Source organism: Arvicanthis niloticus, chromosome 1 (assembly GCF_011762505.2).
Source record: "Arvicanthis niloticus isolate mArvNil1 chromosome 1, mArvNil1.pat.X, whole genome shotgun sequence".
Lineage (NCBI taxonomy): Eukaryota > Metazoa > Chordata > Mammalia > Rodentia > Muridae > Arvicanthis > Arvicanthis niloticus.
The window spans coordinates 81,712,330-81,733,320 of NC_047658.1; the positions used below are offsets into that span (position 1 = coordinate 81,712,330).

At 43.9% G+C, this 20,991-nt stretch overlaps 1 protein-coding gene across 1 annotated transcript in view; it reads right to left on the reverse strand.

Moving 5' to 3' along the window:
• Positions 1 to 20,991, reverse strand: part of Rras2 (RAS related 2) — a 68,130-nt gene that overhangs the window by 5,589 nt on the left and 41,550 nt on the right. The window contains exons 2-4 of the mRNA XM_034524604.2: positions 8,296 to 8,383; positions 6,955 to 7,057; positions 6,576 to 6,684 (exon numbers count right to left, since the gene is read on the reverse strand). Coding sequence (XP_034380495.1) covers positions 6,576 to 6,684; positions 6,955 to 7,057; positions 8,296 to 8,383 — 300 coding nt within the window. The remainder of the gene's footprint in view (positions 1 to 6,575; positions 6,685 to 6,954; positions 7,058 to 8,295; positions 8,384 to 20,991) is intronic.

A 20,991-nucleotide genomic window follows, 5' to 3' on the forward strand; every position in this document is an offset into this window, starting at 1 on the left:
CCTGTCTGATTTTGGTTTCAGGGTAATCCTGGCTTCAGAGAACAAGCAGGAAAGAGTTCTCACATCTTCAATATTCAGGAAAAGTTTGATACAAGGACTATTCCTTCCTTAAAAGTTTAGCAGAAGCCAGCAGTGAGTCTGTCTGGGCTTCACATTTCCTTCCTTGAAGGCAAGTGTGACAAAAGCTGCTAACAGACACTCTCCATCCAGCTAATCCACTACATCTCGAGTAGCTTTGGTGGCCTGGGAAGGTGACCATCGTATTTACCTTACTGAACTCATTTTGCCAGGTTCTTTATAGCATTGCCTAATGCTTTACACATCTGTAAGGTGTAAAGTGATAATGGTATCTCTTTCATTCCATATACTGATTTGTCATCCCTTCCTTCTTTTTCAATGGGACTCAAACCTAGAGCTTCATACACATTAGTTAAGTTCATGACTGGTTGGTAGGTAGGTAGACAGATAAAAACAGATAAAGACAGACAGACAGACAGACAGACAGACAGACAGACAGACAGGCAGGCAGACAGGCAGGCAGGCAGACAGACAGATGGACAAAGATCCTCTCTCTATGGCTGGAGGCTTGCCAGTTTGTTGTACCTTACAACCACTGGGTTTTTACTTACTCCTATAGTTTTATATTCCTCTTTTCTTTGTGGGCAATGGGCCTTGCCCACACCAAGTACACAATCTACCATTGGCCCAGCTTCTCTGCTTCTCTTCCCTCCTTACTATGGTTTTAATCTGCTGTTTTTCTTTACTAATATACCTAGTGACACAGCATCTCCTGTAGCCGCCCACAAATCTTGACACGCTATGTTTGTGTTTAAGAGGCACCATATTCAAATTCCTTGCAATCTTTAATTTTTTCCTTTAAGTGTTAGAAATATGCTTGGGAGTTTGGAGATGTCCTACTATGTTACTAATGTCCGTATCAATGCCACTGTCACCAGAATGTGTTATCTGACAATGCGTCCTTCAGATTTGTTGAGGCTTGTTCCATCAGCTATTCTTCAGAATAATGCAGACTATGTGCTGTTGGCTGGAATGTTCATCTGGGTCAGGTGAACAAGCTGCCTGACGGTCCTACGTAAGCTGTCCACACGACACTGTTTCTTTCCGCTTCTCTCTGCTGATCTTTGAACTCTTCAGGACATTTGAAGCTGTTCTGAGGCAATGAATGGCTAGGACCATTAAGTCCTCTTGTTGAATTAGTCTCTGTGACTGAAACAGCTCTCTTTACCCTGGTAATGCACTGGTTCTAAGATCTACTTCATTGCTATCTTTATGGTCACTTTATCTTCGCTGTCGCCAGCACAGGACACGTTAGCCCATCCTTCTATTTTAAGTAGGCTGTGTGTCTTTAAGCTGAAAGTAGGCGTCCTGCAGGGCCTTGCTTTTCGTTCAGTCTGCCACCATCTGCCTTCCCAGTGAGAGCTTGAAGATTTGCTCTCACTCTGTTCTATGCACACCCTCTCCTGCCTTTAAGGTTAAGAACTACTTCTATGTTGCCCTTTCGTTCCCCCACTGGCTAATTCACTTCATGTCTGGTAGGCTACTTCGGTGGCTTCACAGTCTACATTTTAATTTCATATATTCAATGAGTCAAACCAGTTTACACACAGCCTGAGACCCATTACAGTGCCTGCTCTGTCTTCTTGCTTTTCTCTGGTGTTATCAGTTTTTACCTCACATTAATTTTGCTTCAAACATTCAATTATGCTTGAAAGAGGTTTAAATAACATCATTTATATTTACCCACGTAATTGCCAGGCCCAGTGTTCCTCATTCCTCTGTGTTGACTCAGACTCCCGTTGGGGTCATTATCTCTCAGCTGAGGACTTGTCTTCATATTTCTGATAATCCTAGTCTGCTGGTGCTGAACTCTTACATTTCATACATTTGAGAGATGTCTTTAACTTGACTTCATTTTTAAAGCAAGTATTTGTTGGGCACTGGTTTCTAGACAACAGGATTTTGCTCTCAGTGTATAAGATATGTCATCTTCCGGCTTACAGTGTTTCCAGTGAGAAATAACAGGGATGTCACTTGTATTAGTTACTGCACACACTGCTCTATAAGTTACTATACACACTGCTGTGATAAAACACCAAACACAAGAATCTAAATTAGCTCATAGCTTCAGAGTACAATCCATTATAGCAGGAAAGTCATAGGGGCAGGAGCTGGTCACATGACTCCACAATCAGGAAGCAGAGATTGAGATTGAGCAGAGATTGAAATGCCTCTGTTCAGCTCATTTTTTTTCCCCCCATTTTTAGGAAATCCAGGTCCCTCAGCCCATGGAATGATGCCACCCACATCACCTAACACTTAACTCATTTAGATAATCCCTCTCAGAAATGCTCAGCGGCTAACCTAATGTAGATAAACCCTCAGTCACAGCTCATGGCTAGCCTAATCCAGGTAATCCCTCATGAACATCCCCAGAGGCTTGTCTCCTCCTGTTAAACTGACAGCCAATATTAACTCTGCACCATCCTGAATTCTGCCCCTCCATTCGCAGTTTTATGTCTCCTTAACTCTTTCTCAGATTTTTCTTTGAAGACGGGTCAGCAGGATGGTCTTGTCACTGTCTAACTACTGTCTGTGCTCAGGGTTTGCTGAGCATCATGGAGGTGTTCAGTGCAGTTTCCATCAAACTCGGAAATCTTCAGCCAGTGCCCTTCTATGCTTCCATGGCCAGCAGCATCTGTTGTAATTACCATCTCATTACCATCTCATTAGCCTGGGCTTCTGGAGGCTTGACTTATCTCTGCATACAACCCACCACTCCTACCTCACTCATGCTTCTATAGCCTCATATTGTTGGAAGAGAGCGGACATCTGTTTAGTGTCTCTGTCTACTGAGTCCATTGTTTCTGGGTTTCATGACTGGTCTCTTCATAACGCGACCTGTATTTCTGAGTACATACATGGGATTTAACGCCCCATTCCCCAAACCCCACAACCATTCATTACTGTAAGGCCAAAGGCTACTTCATGTGGTCCATGTTCTGCTGAGTGCTCAACAGAGAACACACAGGCTCCACAGTATTGGCTCAGCAACAGTTCTATGACTTTTTAATTTACCTGGCCTTCCTTCAGAATAACATGCTGGCCCTAAGGCTATGAGGTTGAAATACATATCAGATTCTTCAATCAAGTAACAGGAAGTTAGAAAGTGGGTGAGAGGAGATGCTTCGTAGGACAACTTAGTGAGAAAACCAGTCATGGCAAATCCCCTCCTAACAAAAGAAAAATGACTTCACGTAGTCACAGATTCTCTCTTTTCCTACAATATTCTCTGTTTTCCCTCTAAAGTAGGGAGAGAGAGTGTGTGTGTGTGTGTCTGTGTGTGTGTGTCTGTGTGTGTGTGTCTGTGTGTGTGTGCGCGCGCGCACATGCGCAAACAAGCATTTGTTCGTGTGCACATAGAGACCAAAGGTCTCAGTTGAGTGTCCTCCTCTACCACTCTCCGTATTTTATGGCACATGGTCTCTCACTAAGTTAGTTTCAGTCGTTTGCTTTGTTCCCTCCAAATCACACCTGAGCTTCCCAGCAGATACATAATTTAGGTCTGTGCACACACTTTGGGTGAAGGATCAATTCAGAAAGGCTTACTCCGAGCTAAGGACTCACATCTTTTAGGTGACAGAAATGTAACTGATCACCTAGGCTGTTTCTCATACTCCTTTCACTGAGTCCATCAATTTTTACTGACATGGTTTTATTATAATCCAATGACATATAAACAGACAGTGTTACAATATGTTGAATACCTGCAGACAGATGGAAACTACATGCTTCGTGCTAGCAATCTTTAGTACATAGATAACTTTAACTCACATGGGGCCGGCAAAATGGCTCAGCAGGTAAAGGTGCTTGCTGTGCCAGCCTTAGGATTGGAAGTCAATCCTTGAAAGCCATGTAAGGTAGGAGAGAACCAACCCACTTACAAAAGCTGTCTTCTGATCTCCACAAGGATGCCACAGCATATGAGCCAACACACATTACACACACACAAATAATAATAATAACAACAACAACAATAATAATAATAATTTTTAAATACATGTAGACCACACCCATGGCTATAATAAGATCTGTTGCTTCAGGGGTCTGTCTCCCCTCAACTGTCCCTCAACTGCTCCCACCTGTTCTAGAGACATCTACATATCCCATGCTTCTCTTCCATTCTGTCACTGGAATTTCTACCACAGTAACGTTTCAGAAAGAACGTTATTTCTACAGTGGAGGCAGGCAGCAGTGAGGGATGGGCAGAAATGAGTTAGAGGTGGGGAGCAGAGCCCTTCTCTGCATGTGTGCTTTGTGACCCCTTCCCCACCCAGCAGAGTAAGTCCTGGAAAACACAAAGAAGAGCAACAGAGAGGCCCCCTGGGCGGCAGATAATACATGTAATTAAGTTCATATACAAGGACACGGAGAACAAAACCCAATTGTACCCTTTGCACCGATGGCTGTAGGAATCCTTTTTCGGCACTGTAACTTTTTAATACTTCAGATCAGAAAGAGGCCTAGCAGGAAGGTTTATTCTCCACTAATAGCACCAAGACACTTGTGAGTTTTAGTGTGAGACTAAGTGTGTCCTGCCTGCAGTCTGCATGCGACAGGCCTCCCAGAACAGCCATCAACACAGTCCAGTATATCTGTAGACAGCAACTGCACATAGCATGCCCACAAGCACCACTGAACATCACGTTCAGGCTGATCATCCCTTAATGTCTGAAGTTCAGCTTCCAAGAGTTTACAGGCGTTGAGGAGATAGATCAGTGGTTCAGAACACTTGCTGCTTTTCCAGAGGAAGAGTACTTCCTAGTACCCACATCAGGTGCCCACACTCATCTCCAGCCCCAGAGGAGCCAATGCCTTCACTCATGTGCACATACCCACATGTAGCCACACTAATACATAATTAAAAATAGGAAAAATCTTTAAAAAATTTTTTTGACAAATACAGCAACAATCAAAGGTTGTGTTTTAAATAGTTGGGTAAGAATGGAAATCTACCTTGGTGCTACATGTCAATCCATTTTCCTGATGTCTGTACTTTGCCAACAAAATCTTAAGAATCTATTAACAGTGGCTGTTGACATGGCTCAGCAGGTAAAGGCACTTGCCACAAAAATCTAGCAACCTGAACTGGTCCCAGCCAGGTAAAGGTAGAAGGAGAAAACTGACCCCAAAGATGTCCTCTGACCTTCACACACACACACACACACACACACACACACACACACACACACTCACACACTCACACACTCACACTCACACACTATTGCTTGAAAACACACTCATGCATGTGTACACACACACAAACACATACATGCACACACTCTACATGTACAAACAAGCATACTAACAAAGACAACAACAAAAGTAAAAAGATCTGTTAGCATGAGAGCACATGAAAATGAGAGAAAATGCTAGCAAGATAGAAGATTTCAACACTAGGTTCTAGATGTGGGACAGAGACTACAAGAAATATACAGCTGACTCTGTTCTGAAAAGAGATGGTAGACAATACACAACAAACAATTTCAAAGAAACACTAAAGGTCACCAGCATTAGAACTGGCAAATGTGGACCAAAATAAATTCAGTTATTTATCAATTAAACTGAAGAAAAATCCAACACCAGGTGTCGTGGTGCATTCCTATAATCCCAGAAGGCTAAGACAGGAGGATTTCCCTTTTGAGATCAACTTGGGCTGGAAACTCCAGGCCAGCCCAGGCCACTCAGCAAGACAAGCTTGCGAGGGGGAAATATCTCTACATACTATTATACACATACATGTATATTGCAGCCATTCCTTAAATAAAGGTATTTGTGGATCAACAGTGAATAAATTAGGCCTGTGTAAGTCTTTTAAGATTATACACTATGACCTAAGCATGGTGGCACAGGCCTGTGATATCACTTGGGAGGCTGAGACAAAGAATCACATGTTCAAAAGCAGCCTGGGCCACACAGGAAGACCATACCTCAAAACAATAAAAATGGAAGTGGGTAAGAAGACATAATGAAACAAAAATGCTTCATAGGAGTTTGACAAATTAAATCATGGTTATAAAATGAATGGTTTGCTTGCTTGCTTTTTCTTTTTTTCTTTTTCTTTTGTTTGGCTTAAAGAAGAAAGTTGATTAAATTTTCTTCAAGAAACATATAGAAAGGGGAGGGAAAGGAGAAGGAGGAGGACAAAAAATTATTTTAACTTATAGTTTTTAGATGTTATCCAAGAAATCACACGAGCCTGGCACTAATATAGACACATACAGACTTGTATAGAGAGCTTTCTGGGATTCTGTGTAAAAATAATGAAAACCTAATTCCCCCCAAACTTTCTTCACACTTTGCATATGCCATTCTGTGAGACCTAGTGTGCCAGACTCAGCACCGAGCTGGTGGCGCACTGCACTGCCCACATGTACGTGCAAGTACATGTGTGTACATGCACGCGCACACACAGGTTTCTTGGACACGGGTACTCCACTCTTTCATTAAGTGCTTCTTTACACAGCTTCCCAAGCACAGAACTGTCTCCTCCTCACCTGTCTCTGATGGTCCAGGTCAGCTTTATTGCCAATTAAAATCATGGGAAACTCATCACGGTCCTTTACTCTGAGAATCTGTCTTTGAAACTTATAGATTTCTTCAAAACTAAAAAAGAAAGTAAATAAATACATTATGTTAAGAAACTACAGTCAGTGAGTTTTAGATCCTGTTTATTACTGTATTGCCATTTTTCTACTGTAAAAAAAATTAAAATCTTAATTCCATAAAATAGCAATCTGGACAGAGCCTATTAATATAATATTAGCAATTATATTATTAATACTACATAATAGTTGGTTTCTATATGACACTTTCACATGTGCATACAATGGGTTTTTGATCATATTGACCCCCCATACAATAACTGGCACCAACCTGCCTCTATCCGTGACTGAGAAGACTAACAGGAAGCCCTCCCCTGTCCTCATGTACTGCTCTCTCATGGCTCCAAACTCCTCTTGTCCAGCTGTATCCAAAACTGAAGAAAAACAAAGAAAACTGTGCAGCTGCACGTTATAAATCACCTCTCGACAAGGGCAGCCCCCCACAACCAGGTACTCAACAGAGCCTCCTATTTGATGTGAGAGGCAATGCATTCCTGTCTTAATATTTCATTCCTAGCACCAGAGGCAGACATAATCTTCTAATGGCAGACAGTTTCAGAATTTATCTTCATTGCACAGATTGATTTTGTGGCTAGAATATATTAGCATACCAATTACAAGGTTAAAAATATCAAACACATCCAAGCAGATGGAACCAAATCAACTCTAAAATCACTTGGTTATTTATCTTCTCCATGTACGGATCTTGGAAAAGATGTCTGCAAGTTCAATCAAGAAACTGGGATTGGGGCTGGAGAGATGGCTCAGTAATCAAGGGCACTGGCTGCTCTTCCAGAGGACCCAAGTTCTGTTCCCAACACCTACATGGGTCTTAACTGCTTGTAACTCCAGTTCTGGGGAATCTGAAACCTTCTTCTGGCTTCCTTGGCATGTGGTACACATACATACATACATACATACATACATACATACATACATACATACAAAAATAATCCTTAAAAACAACTATGTCTGTGTCTGTGTGTCTGTCTCTGTGTATGTGTCTGTCCCTCTGTGTCTGTGTGTCTGTCTGTGTGTATCCATCTCTGTGTTGTCTGTTTCTCTCTCCATCCATACTTAACCCAGCCACTAATGTATTTCTTGATCTTCCTACTAGTACAAAGACAGGGTTTTCTTTGGTGGGAAGAGATTGTTACTGTTAAAGCCTCTAAGCTATAAATTCCCCATTAACAAATACTCTCTATGGCCACTTCCTCTACTTTAACATTTGCCAAATGGCATGAAGAGATGAGACCCGATGCTTCTTCCCCAATAAACATACTTCAAGAAGTTACAGTAACCAGATCAGTTTCACCAGAACTTTCCATCTGCTGACAAGTACCTAATTTGACCGATACACACACTCACCTACCAAACTGATGACAGGGAATAAGTGGCTAGGTCTAGCTCAGAGGGAGGGACCTCGTCAAGAATGTGCAAGGCCTGCTGTTTGAACCCCAGTAAAGTAGGGAGAAGGAAGAATTAATAAAGGGTTTATATTCAAGATTATCTAATAGTTCAGTTGTACTATTTAACCTGAGAAACATCAAATGCAACACTTGAAAGCCAGAGCACTTTAGAAATAAGGTGTAAGCTATCAGGGTTTACTTACTGTCCAGCCGGGCCGCTCGGTCATCAATCACACACTGCTTTGTGTATGAGTCTTCAATGGTTGGGTCATAGTCCGTCACAAAATAGGACTGGTAAAACAAACAGAAAAAAGCCTCATTTAAAATTCTATGTCACATGCCTTTCTACTTAACACTATCGGTTTTATTGAATTCTGCTTTTCAGGAAATAATACATTTCAATTGTATTAGGTTATCATAAAGATTTTATTTTTAATTATGTGTACATGTATCTGTATGCAAACCTGTGCATATTAAGTGCAGGTATGCACAGAGACCAGAAGAGGGCATCAGAGCTCCTGGAGCTGAAGTTCCAGATGGTTCTGAGCCACTCACTGTGGGTGCTAGGGGCAGAATTCTTACTCTCTGCATGGATGTGCGTGCAGTGCACTCCTAACCACCAAGCCACTACTCCAGAGCATGCTATACACACTAACCAGAGCCGCTGCTCCAGAGCATGCCATACGTACACACTAACCAGAGCCGCTGCTCCAGAGCACACCATACGTACACACTAACCACTGAGCCGCTGCTCCAGAGCACGCCATACATACACACTAACCAGAGCCGCTGCTCCAGAGCACGCCATATGTACACACTAACCACCAAGCCACTGCTCTAACCCTTGTATTAGTCTTCAGTTCTGTCAGTTCCACAACAGTCTCAGTGACTGTTCAAGTAAAGAAAAGCTACTAAATATCCTGAATTTCTCCTTCCTTCTGGAGTGTTCAGAAAGTTTGTAAAAGATCTATTACATTTTCCCCTGATTGTTTAGTGCTAAGTGTCTAGGAAAATTAGAAACTGTAATTCAGACATATTCAGATTTGGTAACTACCGGTTGTAAGAACTAAAACAGGTAAGAATGGAGACAGCAGTAAGAGGGAGTGTGTGCACGCACTACCCTGAAGAGACTAGTGTGAAACCTGCAAGCATCATCCACAGGAATCATGTGCTTTCACTAAGATCTTTGGGTTCTTTTCCTTAAATTATATTCCTCTTTAGATGAAAGCCTTCCAACTGGCATCTTCAAGATTGAATAATTAAGAAATCACAATTTCCTCTTAAGATTAAAAAAGAAGCCAGGCATAGTAGCTCAGACCTTTAATCCCAGCACTCGGTAGGCAGAGACAGGCAAATCTCTTATGCATTTAAAGCCAGCCTGGTCTAAATAATCTTCCTCCCTATAAAGGGAGACCCTAAGATAGATAGATAGATAGATAGATAGATAGATAGATAGATAGATAGATAGATAGATAGATAGATAGATAGATAGATAGATAGATGAGAAAGCAATCTCCTCACATTGCTCACTTCTCAGGAAGGGCACAGAGGGGCCACTGACATCATCCCTCCTCAAGATCCCTTGGCTTTGCCAAGGCTGACTTCCTTGGGCTACTTTCCCACTGGCTTGAAGGAGTAACTTGTTCCACGCAGGAATCAATGACAAAGGAATTAGCCACTCTTCAGGCAAGGGCTCCTGGATGCAGGCAGTGTAGTTCTAGGGACACAAAATTCTTAAGTGGCACATCTCAGTGTGGCCACCTATGCTCAGAAAGCAACTCAAGCAAAAGTGTAAAAAAAAAAATAGAGGAGAAAAGAAGACACTGGCTTGCCTGCTACTGTGCTTTGCAAACTTATTTTATTTGGAAAGAAATGTTTCACGGTTCATTTATATTTTAGGAGTAGCCTTAAATGTGGAGTCATTACCCATAACTATTTCCTTCCTGACATGTTCATGTAAAGGCATGAGCTATTAAACAAAGCCCGTAATGCACCACGTGCCACCAGCAGTGGCTTTAGTAGGAAGCAGGCTCCATCACTACCCTGTCTACATTTAAAAGACACAGGTATGAGTAGGACCCTGAGCAGACTTGCTGCAACTCATTCTTCTCACAGTGACCAAGGCAGCATTAGGCAGCCTCTCTGCTGTGCTCTACAGGACATGACTTCAGTCCAGCAGGAGGGAGCACAGACAAAGCATGCTGCTTACACTTGCAGGGGAACATTTTACTTAATTGGGGCGGGAGGCGGGGGCTGAGTTTCCCATGGAAGGTCTCACATAGCCCAGGGTGACCTTGAACTCCTAATAATCCTGCCCACCATTAAGCATTAGATGACAGTTGTGCACCTATACCTGGCTCATGATGAATTTCTTATGTGTTTCTTTACAGCAATCTGATGCTTCCTGCCTGAATCTCATGACTCCTCCCTTTGAAGTACAAGGAATAAAACTGACGGCCTTGTGCGCATTTGGCAGGGGCCCCGCTACCCCAACTTTTCACCAAGAAGTGCTGACTAACCCCACTCCACCATCTAAAGACACAGTGAAGGAATGAATGAGCAAATACTTGACCCGCTGTTTAGGTTGTGTGATAGCTCTCCAAACAGTGCTCTGTACTGTGAGAGCAGATGAAGGCAGTGGCATGTGCTGTTGGTTTACAGGACCTTGAAGGCCACAGCAATTGTTTGATGTTCCTTTTAGTGCCCGCACAAGTTTGCTCTGAAGGATAATTTTTGGAACACAATCTTAATATTTTAAGATTGCCACTTTCCTATTTGCCCATTAAACACATCTGCCCACTTAATTTTTTTTCATTTTAGTGTTAGTAGAGTACATATACATGCACACATATGTGCTGTATTACACATATGGAGCATCCTATGTCCTCCTCTATCACCCTCTGCCTATCCCTTTTAAGGCAGTCTCTCTCTGAACCTAGAACTCACAGGTTTGTGGCAACCAGCATCAGCAAGCACTGGCTATCCTGTGTCCCTGCACCTTCCGTGTTGGAGTGTAAAGGACACAGAGCTTGTTATCCCCACTCCAGGCCTCAACCTTGCATAGGAAGAAGTCTTAACTGCAGAGTCCCTTCTCTGACCCACCACGTATGCTAATCTCCAGCAGAAGCCTGCGGTGGTGGTGCACTTGCCTCAGCTACATAGCCAGTTCTAGGCCAGCCTGGGATACAGAAGACCCTGACTTTAAAAAAACAATAGAGCTGGGTGTGGTAGCACAGGCACACAGAGGCAGAGAAAGGTGGATCTCTGTGAGTTCGGGACAGCCTGATCTACAAAGTGAGTTCCAGGATAGCCAGGGTGGTTATACAGAGAAACTCTGCCTTAAAAACAAACAAACAAATGATTGAATAAATAAATATAGATAATAAATAAATAAATATAAAATATTTTTAAAAACAACAATACTTGAACTTAGAAACAGAATGAGCCAATGGGGGTTACCAATAAAAAGCAGTTTCCATAGGCTGGAAAGATGGCTCAGGGGCTAAGAGCACCTGCTGCTCCTCCAATAGACCTGGGTTCAGTTCCCAGTACCCACATGGCAGCTCAGAACCATCTATCTATAACTCCAGTTCCAGGGTATCCCATGCCCTTTTCTGGCCTTCATGGGCACTGCACATACATGGTGCATAGACATACCTGCAGGCAAAACACTTATACACATAAAATAAAAATAAATCCTTTATTTTAAAGAGAAGAAAGTCTCCAGCAAAGTTGAGTTTAATTCTAACTGCTACTTCCAAGCTGTGGGATCTGAGGCAAATGTCCAGGCCAGCCCTTTAGCACTCACAGCAGAGAGACAACACTGAACCAGGAGCAGGTCTACCAGACCAGGGACCACAGAGTGCACGCAGGCTGCTGCTCTTCCGCTAGAACAGTAACTGGGCTGCTGTCACTGGCAGCCACATGCTGAACCAGTGGTTTTCCTCAAGTCCAGGGCTGTGTTCCTCTGTGGTGGGGGGAGGGGGGCAGCTGTAATAACTCCAGCCCCAGTTACCCCACAGACCCTGCCTGAGCCATCTGGAATGTGTGTCTGAATGCTATGAACCCAGTGTTCTGAGTTCATAACCGTCTGAGTGCTAAGCTCCCATCTGGGCTTCTGAAAATAGTCTCAGGATCTGAGAAGTAATTACACAGATAAACACACAGGCATAAATCTATCTTGTTCATTTCGCATTTGTATATTTGTGTGTGTGTGTGTAAAGATTACAACCATAAAATGTACAAATGGCAATAGCTCTCCTCTTCTTAGAATCCGTGGTTTATATTTGTTGGTTGATTGTTTGTTTGGGTGTTGTTTTTTCCCTTGATGCTGGAGATTGAAGCTACAATCAGATCAGACCAGAGTTCCAACACTGAGCCACCTCCTGGCCCTCCTCTTTCTTTGATTTTGAGACTCAATCTTACCAAGCTGCCCAGACAGGTCTTGAACTTACAATCCTCCCATTGCAGTCTCCTAAAGAGCTGAAACAACTATGTACCTCAGGTGACCAGTAGTTAGTTTCTTTCCACAGAACACAAAGCTTTTTCAGTTTGATTTGTGCCTCATTTCCCACTACTTGAAACCCTAGTGTAGTTTTCCTACACTCTTGTTCGAAGTTATATTAGTAATATGGGTGACACCCACTCTGTACTCCTTAACAGATCCCACTGGTCCAACCTACTTTTAGGAACAACAAATTATCAGAGATATAGATGGGGCTGTGGCTTGGAGGTAGGGCGCTTGCCAGACATGCTCAGGTCAATTCCTAACAGCAAGAAGAATAGAACAGTAAGAAGAATATAAACAGCCAGGCGGTGGTGGCGCATGCCTTTAATCCCAGCACTTGGAAGGCAGAGGCAGGAGGATTTCTGAGTTCGAGGCCAGCCTGGTCTACAGAGTGAGTTCCAGGACAGCCAGGGCTACACAGAGAAACCCTGTCTCGAAAAACCAAAAGAAGAATATAGACAGGCCAGCCCCCAAATACAGAAACATCATGAGCCAATACCACGCTCAGAAGGCAACACAAATTAAGAGGTTACAATGGCCACTATGTGTGGGAACTATTCAGAGTTCCAGTAACTGACCAAGGAGAAACAAACAAACAAAAACCCAGCAGCAGATAACATGGAAGATGGGGGACAGCGCTAGACATCGGAGGTTCAGGAAAACAGGGCAGACCAAAAGCTTCAGAAGGGAAGGTGAGTTTCCTGGGGCTTTCCCGAGAGCACATTAAAAGATATGTGGAGGGGAGTCCTGGCAGAAACAAAGGACAGGGACACCTCCCACACTGGATAAGTTATTCCACTTGAGCAGAGAGATCTACTGCCCTCCCCCCATGAGTCTGGTCTGGGTAAGTTTGTCCACAATAGCTCCAAAACGGTATGCTGTGGTGAGCAGGCAAGCTCTGTATCCTCCAGTCCTCGGGTCCTCTGCTTGGCCTCCTGAGAGGACTACAAGCTCACCCACCAGCAGCAGGCTCAGTGGAGCAGGAAAATGGGAAGAGGTGACAAGAATGAATTGCCCTTCTGCATTCCAAGGGGCAGTGGCAACAACCACTTTCTCTTGAAGCAAGCTGGGTGTGAAAGTGCAGTTCCCTAACACTGCCACAGGGTGGAGTCTGGTCCACACCGGGGACTAGGGATCCAGCCCTTCTGTTAAGTCTCACCCACTTGGTGAGGAAAGGCGGCTGGGACCACAGACAGGGCAAACACGAGCCGAGCCGGGGCACTTCTGAGCCCATGCCACTCTCCAGAGGTTTAGGGGCTTTTTAAAGGACATGATGTATAAGGAAGTGTATAAAAAAAGAGTAAAAAAAAAAATCTTTCAAAGTATCAGATACTGAAAGGCACAGGTGTGTTACTTTGCCAACAGAGACTACTGCATGTTTCTAACAGAACCCACCTTAATTTTAAAAAAAAATTACAAACTGTAAAAGCTACAGGGTCAGATTTGGGAAGGTGAGGGGGAGACTGCAAAAATGGAAGGGAGGACAAGACAGGCTAATGGGAATGAATACAATCAAAATGAGTGGCTATCATGTGATCGTTATTTTATAATTAAGACATGCTAACAAAATGAAGAGACTTACATAGTCAAATCGAAAATCTAAGGGTTCATGTCCTCATCCTGAGCTTGCCAATGACCTCAGCAAACTTTCTAGGCCTCTTCTCTGCTCCCCTCTCTCAAACTACACATGTACCATTTAAAAAAAAAAACTTATATCATCCATTCCTTCCCCAACCCAGCCAGAATGTAAGCAGGGTGAAGACAGGAACTCTGCCAGAGAGGAAGGGGGAAGACATCACCAGCAAATCCCAGGCCGAGAGGCCTGCCAGCAGTGTGCGCATCAGCCTTCTTTATTACTCAGTAGACTTTCTCATTTATCCTCACAACGACACGTCAACAGATTCCTACATTTTAAAACATTTTTTACATCAGAGAACTACACTACTTCTTCAAGGCAGGTCATTGGAGCTTATCATTGGGTCTGAATTTAAACCACAGTCTTGGTCTCCTCAAATACCAGGGACACATGTAGTGCCCATACACACATGTAGCAAAGCACTCAGGCCCAGAAAATACATAAATAAATCTTTCTTTTAAAAAGGCATTAAGGTAGGCATAACCCAAAGTCTTCTTTAAATATGGCAAGATGGAAGATAATGTCTCAGATAAGAGGTGCAAAGATCCATTCCCACTTCCAAGGACCAGAAGTCCACACACACAGTTGCCCTGGGGAACCAGGCTGACAGTCTCTAGTGACCACTGTGTCCTCTATCCTCCCCACACACGGTAGGGCACACTAGCTGAGTTTCCCCACCTCTGTCCTGCTGTGTCCCCAATGTGTAGCCACCAATGGAGGCAGCAGAGAGAAGCAGAGAGACAGAGTAAGTGAGGCAGAGTGCAGCTCTGCTGTCCTCCATGGAGGAAACCACACAGCTCTTACTGTCTGAACCTCAGCTTCCTTGCCTAAGAGATAGAAAGAAACAAAACAAAACAAACAAAAAACCCACTACCTTGGAGGGGTACAGAGCATAACACACAACACACAGTAGGCCTACTGAATTACAGTACACACACATGTCCCCACCCATCCCAGCTTCTTCCCCAGGGCGGACGGGGCAGCTCTGTGGTAGAGTGCTCACCTAGAATGCACACGGTCCAAGGTTCCAGCCACAGCCAGAAAGCTCTTATCCCTTTAAAAAAAAAAAATCCTAATTTCTCACCTAGGATCCTGTAAACAACCTAATGAAACTCACTGAGTCATAAAAATAAAACCCACAGGCAAATAGAGGGACTAGGTGGGAAGAGAAATACAATCAGTAGAAGAAAGAACAGGAGAGAGTAATGGGGGATATCTAATAAAAATACGTGTGTGTGTGTGTGTGTGTGATGTATAAGTAGCATGTGCTAATGAGATAATTAACACCTACCTGTTTGCTGAGCTATGAAGTGGACTGAATCAAACTCAGTATCTGACTTCCCCTCTAGTCTATCTGTTCACAATGTGCGCACGGGAGATGTGTAAATAACCTCACTGGGCTTTAAATGGAAACTTCTAGGCTCCTCTACAAGTTACTCCTTACTCCTGAAGAGAGAGAGAGCCCTACATTGTTTTCACTCTGTAACTAGAATCTTCTTCAAGAGGTTTTCAGGAACTTTCTAATTTCAGTATGCAATATGCCTAGTCCGGTGTCTCCATCATATTTGCCGGCACTCACATGGCAAGGGTCCTCCACCCCACCTCAGTACAACACGATGGGCAAGGCAGCACTGTCCTTTATTCTGCGTCTCTCCTGCCCCTCATCAACATTATCTCTGGCTCCTGGGTAGAAACTAAAGGAGTGCACAGAAAGTCAAAGACCACACCAATGGACTTTGATCTTCTTTCTCATGAATGCCTGTGGGTTTCCTGGGAGAGTCCCCAGAATGGGGTGTGTGACATAAAATCTCAGTGAAACCTATTTACAACTCCCAACCTGAATCTAAGAGGCTTTCATGAGTCCCTCCTGGTGCAAGTCATCCGTCAATTAGCCATCAGTGCATGGTGTCCCTGTATAGGTGGTTTTGTGCTGGCTCTACCCAGCAGTCAGGACATACAGGCAGCTCACCATCCAGCCTCTTCCTTTCCCTCCACTCCACCCACTTGGCGCTACAGATCTGTAGATTGCCAACCTGATCAGTATGTGTACCCAAACTGCCAAGCTCTCTGAATAGGTTTGTTAGAAGTCCCACCATTTGGCCTACATAAAGAGGACTTCAAAAGCAACCCCCAAGGGTAAGAGAGATGACTCAGTGGTAAAGTTCCATGGCTTTCAGTGGATCTGACTTTGATCCTCAGTCACTCTGGTGACTCACAACTAGCCCTAAGGGTATAACTCCAACAACCCCAAGGGCAGCAGATCTGGGGGGGGAGGCAAACCACCTTCTCACAGGGATACCTAAGACTAGAGGAAAACACTGACATTTATATTACGATTCACTAAAAGTAGCAAAATTACAGTTATGAGGTAACAACGAAAATACTTTTAGAGTTGGGGTCAACCGCAGCATTAGGAAGGTTGAAAGCCACTGCTCTAGGGGATCCAACACCCTCTTCTTGGCCTCAAGAGAGAACTGGGAGACATACATATTCGCGTGCGCGCGCACCCACACACGCAGAAACACATCTCTCATGTACTCCCTAGGTGTGGAAAGAACGCACATAGAACACATCACAGCTCTCCACAAACATCCTTGTTAGAACCCTGAACTTTGAACACTTCCCTGGAGGTGAGTGTGACCTAAGTGTGCAGTGCCAAGTCCTTGGAATGAGAGAGGAGAATGGGGCACTTTAAGCTTTATTCTCCATCTTTGGGACTCCAATTAAACGAAACAGATTTTCATCCCAGTTAAAAAAAATATCCCGCCATGAACCTCCCAGGCCAAGCAGCTCTAGACCTGACACAGCACAGTTCATAGGCCTCACTTCCCCAGAGTTAGGTGCCTTGCCATCTTGGACACAGCCACAGTCTCAAAATACGTCTGTGGGGAAAGCCAATCAGTGATGGGGAGCCAGGAACCCACTTCCCTGAGCTGGTGAGGAGGACCCTTAGCCATCAGCAGTCTCTAGTCGCTAAACAAACACAGTGGGAATTCCTCTAGAGACACCAACACATCAGCCTCAGGCAGCTGTGGCCAGAGCAGCCTCCTCCTCCAGTCTCTCTGTGGCAGCAGCTGTCAGAGCACAGAGAACCTTTGTTCTCACCACCGCCCTCTCTAACCTTTGTCAAATGTTCCCGTATGATTGCTATTCCTCGAGTGACTAATTTTTTGCTGAATGAATGAGTGAATTACAGACATGTTCACAATATATGCCCTGGGTCACTAAGTCCAGAACCCCTTTAGTTTATTTTATTAACAAAACTGAGGCCTTCAGTAAACACTAATTGTCCCAGACTGCCTAACACCAGCCAGGGTGCCTAGGGACTCGAGGTCACTTTGTAGACCTTCAGCTTCTGTGCACACCCTCACCACAACCTGGGCTGTGGGTGAACGGACTAGTTATACCACCAAAGAAGCATAGCACAGTCCATTACAAGCTTGTTCTACTGCAGAGTTTGTTTCTAAGTCAGTCAGATGAGTCTCATCTCCCCAGGGAACATTTTTTTTCTAAGCTGTGGTTGCACCCATAGTCCAGAACATGAGAAATAAAGTCCTGAGACAGTATCAGCCTAGAGGACTAAGAGAAAACTGAAAGTAGGTGTCTTTTGGTTTTGCCAGAGTGCAGAGCCAGCCGGGTGGAGACTCATGAGGAGGAGACTGTCTTCAGGAACCCCCTGCTCGCCCAGTCTCTGCTGCTCTCTCCCTTCACTTTCTCATGGCTCTTCCCAGGCTTCTGCTTCCTTCTAAAAACAACATTCTTAGCACAGCGTCATCTAGCACCCACTGCCACCTAACACCCACATCTTGCACTGTTCCCTCCATTCCCAAATTAAAAGTATCAATTCCCCACAGACCCCTCAATCTCACCCAGAGGTGGTAGGTGAACTATTCCAGGGTAAATTTGAGCACACTCAAGTAGACAGGTCACCTCAACCTACTAACCAACGTTTCCCCTTAGAGAAAGCAAACTCCGGGCTGGAGGTAAAGCTCAGGGCCAAGCACTGAGCAAAGGAGCACACAACGCCTTGGAATCAACCCTTAGCACTGCCTCCCCTCTCCCAAAGATTCTGAATTAAAAGGAATTATCAGTAACGGTCTGGTCAAAACAAAAAAGAAGAGCATCATTCTCTGTGGAAGGAAAATTACTTGGGGGCAAATCACAAGCTCTTCGTGTCAGCTCCCAACAGCCTTGGCTTGTGAAGCACCTTTTATTCTTCCAAACTCAAAGGTTTAAAGGAGGAGAAAATAAAGATTTCTTCCTGTTTTCTCCCTGTCCCTCCATGATCCTAACCTGTCGGACAGGTTATTCACACCTGAGTGGACAAGATGACACAAACATTCTGCGTGCACTTGAAAATTGCGGGGGGGGGGGGGGGGGGGGGGGGGGCGGGGCGGGGACACACTATGGCCACAAGCACTGTTCATACAGCTAAACCGTTTGGGGATGAGACACGCTTAACTCTGTTACCACATACACAGCTATACATGGACCCACTAATCACATTTACAAACCATTTGTTCCTATACAGCTACCTACTTATCTTTTGGAGCTGACCTAATAGTTAGCAGGCAATGGGCAACAGTGGGTCAATGGCCTATTTCATGTAACATAATAAAAGCTTTCTGCAGAGCCAAAGAGATGGCTCAGTAGAAAAAGGTTCTTGCCACCAAACCTAAAGACCAAAGTTCAACTTCTGGTACCCACAGGGTGGAAGGAAAGAATCAATGCCTCAAAATCAATCTCTCTCTCTCTCTCTCTCTCTCTCTCTCTCTCTCTATATATATATATATATATATATATATATATATATATATATCCTCTCTCTCAATACACAAACACACAGAAAACATAACCAAAAATTTTTAAGTTTTAACTTCATAGTAACTTTTGTATTTTTATTTTAATAGATAATACATAAACCCTGAAAAATTTTAAGAATAAGAATTAGTTATGTTTATCCATACACGCCTATAATGCCAACAATCAGTAGTGCAGAGGCAGGAGAATCATGAGTTTGAGGCCAGTTTATGCTACATAGTGAGACACTAGACCAAAAATATAAAAAATTAAATTAAAAAAAAAAGACTTAAGGTACAGAAAGAAGTTACACAGCAGGGACAGCCTGGCTGCACATCACTTTCCCTGTGAAGGCTCTGAATTAAGCTTTTAACAGCATCTCTTTCTAAGTAAATACAATTATGGGAGAGAGGGAGGGAGGGAGGGAGGGAGGGAGGGAGGGAGGGAGGGAGGGAGGGAGGGAGGGAGGGAGGGAGGGAGGGAACCTGGAGCTTAGAAAGAGGAGTCCTGGCTGCTATTTCAGAGGACCCAGATTCAATTCCCAGAACCTACAGGGCAGCTCACACATGTCTATAACTCCAAGATTTGACACTTTCACAAAGATATACATACATGGAGGTAAAATACCAATACAGATAAAAGTTACATACAGATATAAAACAGATACACACACACACACACACACACACACACACACACATGCAGTGTCTCTTTCAAGCATGTTTTGGTTCTTGCTTGGTAGACACTCGCTCTTAGGGACTCACACACCTCCTCATCCTTTGCACTCCCAGAGCTGCTCCCTAACTAAGCTTTCTTCGCCTCCATTTCACAGGGACCACGGTGGACTGAACAGCATACCCTAGCTGGACCTCTGAAGCACAAACTGTCAAGACTTCATCTGGACCCTGCCTCTCCATACCAGATCCTGCTCACTGTTCCCTAAGTCCCGTGGATCAGTCAGCATGGGCCTCAGAGCCATTACGGTTTCAGAATAGTTAGTTAGCTTTGGTACTCATCTGACCTTGACATAAAAAAGGTGACCGTTGCTTCTACTTGACCCCCGATCCTTTACATTGGCAGTGGCCTTCCCAATCACAAGGCACCCTAGCTCCAGTGTGAGTCTGTATGTTTGGCCTCGTCTTTGAAATCTTTTCTTGCAATGATAATCTCTTCAGAAATCTGGGCTCTTTTCAGAATCCAATCATATTTCTCCCATAGTTTGTTTTTTCCTTTTCACAGTATTTATTTTGTGTGTCTGAATGTACATATGTGCATATGTATGCATACCACAATGTGCATATGAAGACCAGAAGGCAACTTACAGAAGTCAGTTCTCTCCTTCCACCGTGTAAGTTCTGGGGAATCTAACTCAGGTTGTCAGGCATGGGGGGCACCCAGCACCTTTACCCACTGAGCAATCTCTCAGGCAGTTTCAGTGTTTTTAAAACCATTGTTGGAGTGTAATCACACACCAGAAACCCACAGGTACAAAGTCCACCATGCTAGGCTTTTTCAGTCTTTCGAGGTTGCGCAATACCACAATGACCCTCTGAGGCCAGAACATCTCCCTTATCCACCAGTAGCCAGTCTCAACCCCCATATCACCCCGAAAGCCATCAACCCAGCAATGTACTTTCTGTCTCTCTAGGCATCTCCTGCACATGGTGTCACAGCACGTGGTCTGTGCCTAGCTTCTTTCTTGTAACATTTTCCAGGTCATTCATGTTCACCCCCATTCCTTGTTTTATGCCAGTGCACCTATAAACACTATATCTATTCACTCTCTGCAGGACAGCCAAATTTGGGCTGATATACGAATACTAGTTTTTGTAATACATGTGAAAGAAAATACGCATGCATGTCCACTTTTCAAAATATTTTTAATGGTGGGTGACTGGATCATATGGTAACTGTAATATTTGGGTCAGTTTTTTTGTTTGAATTTGGCTTGGGGAG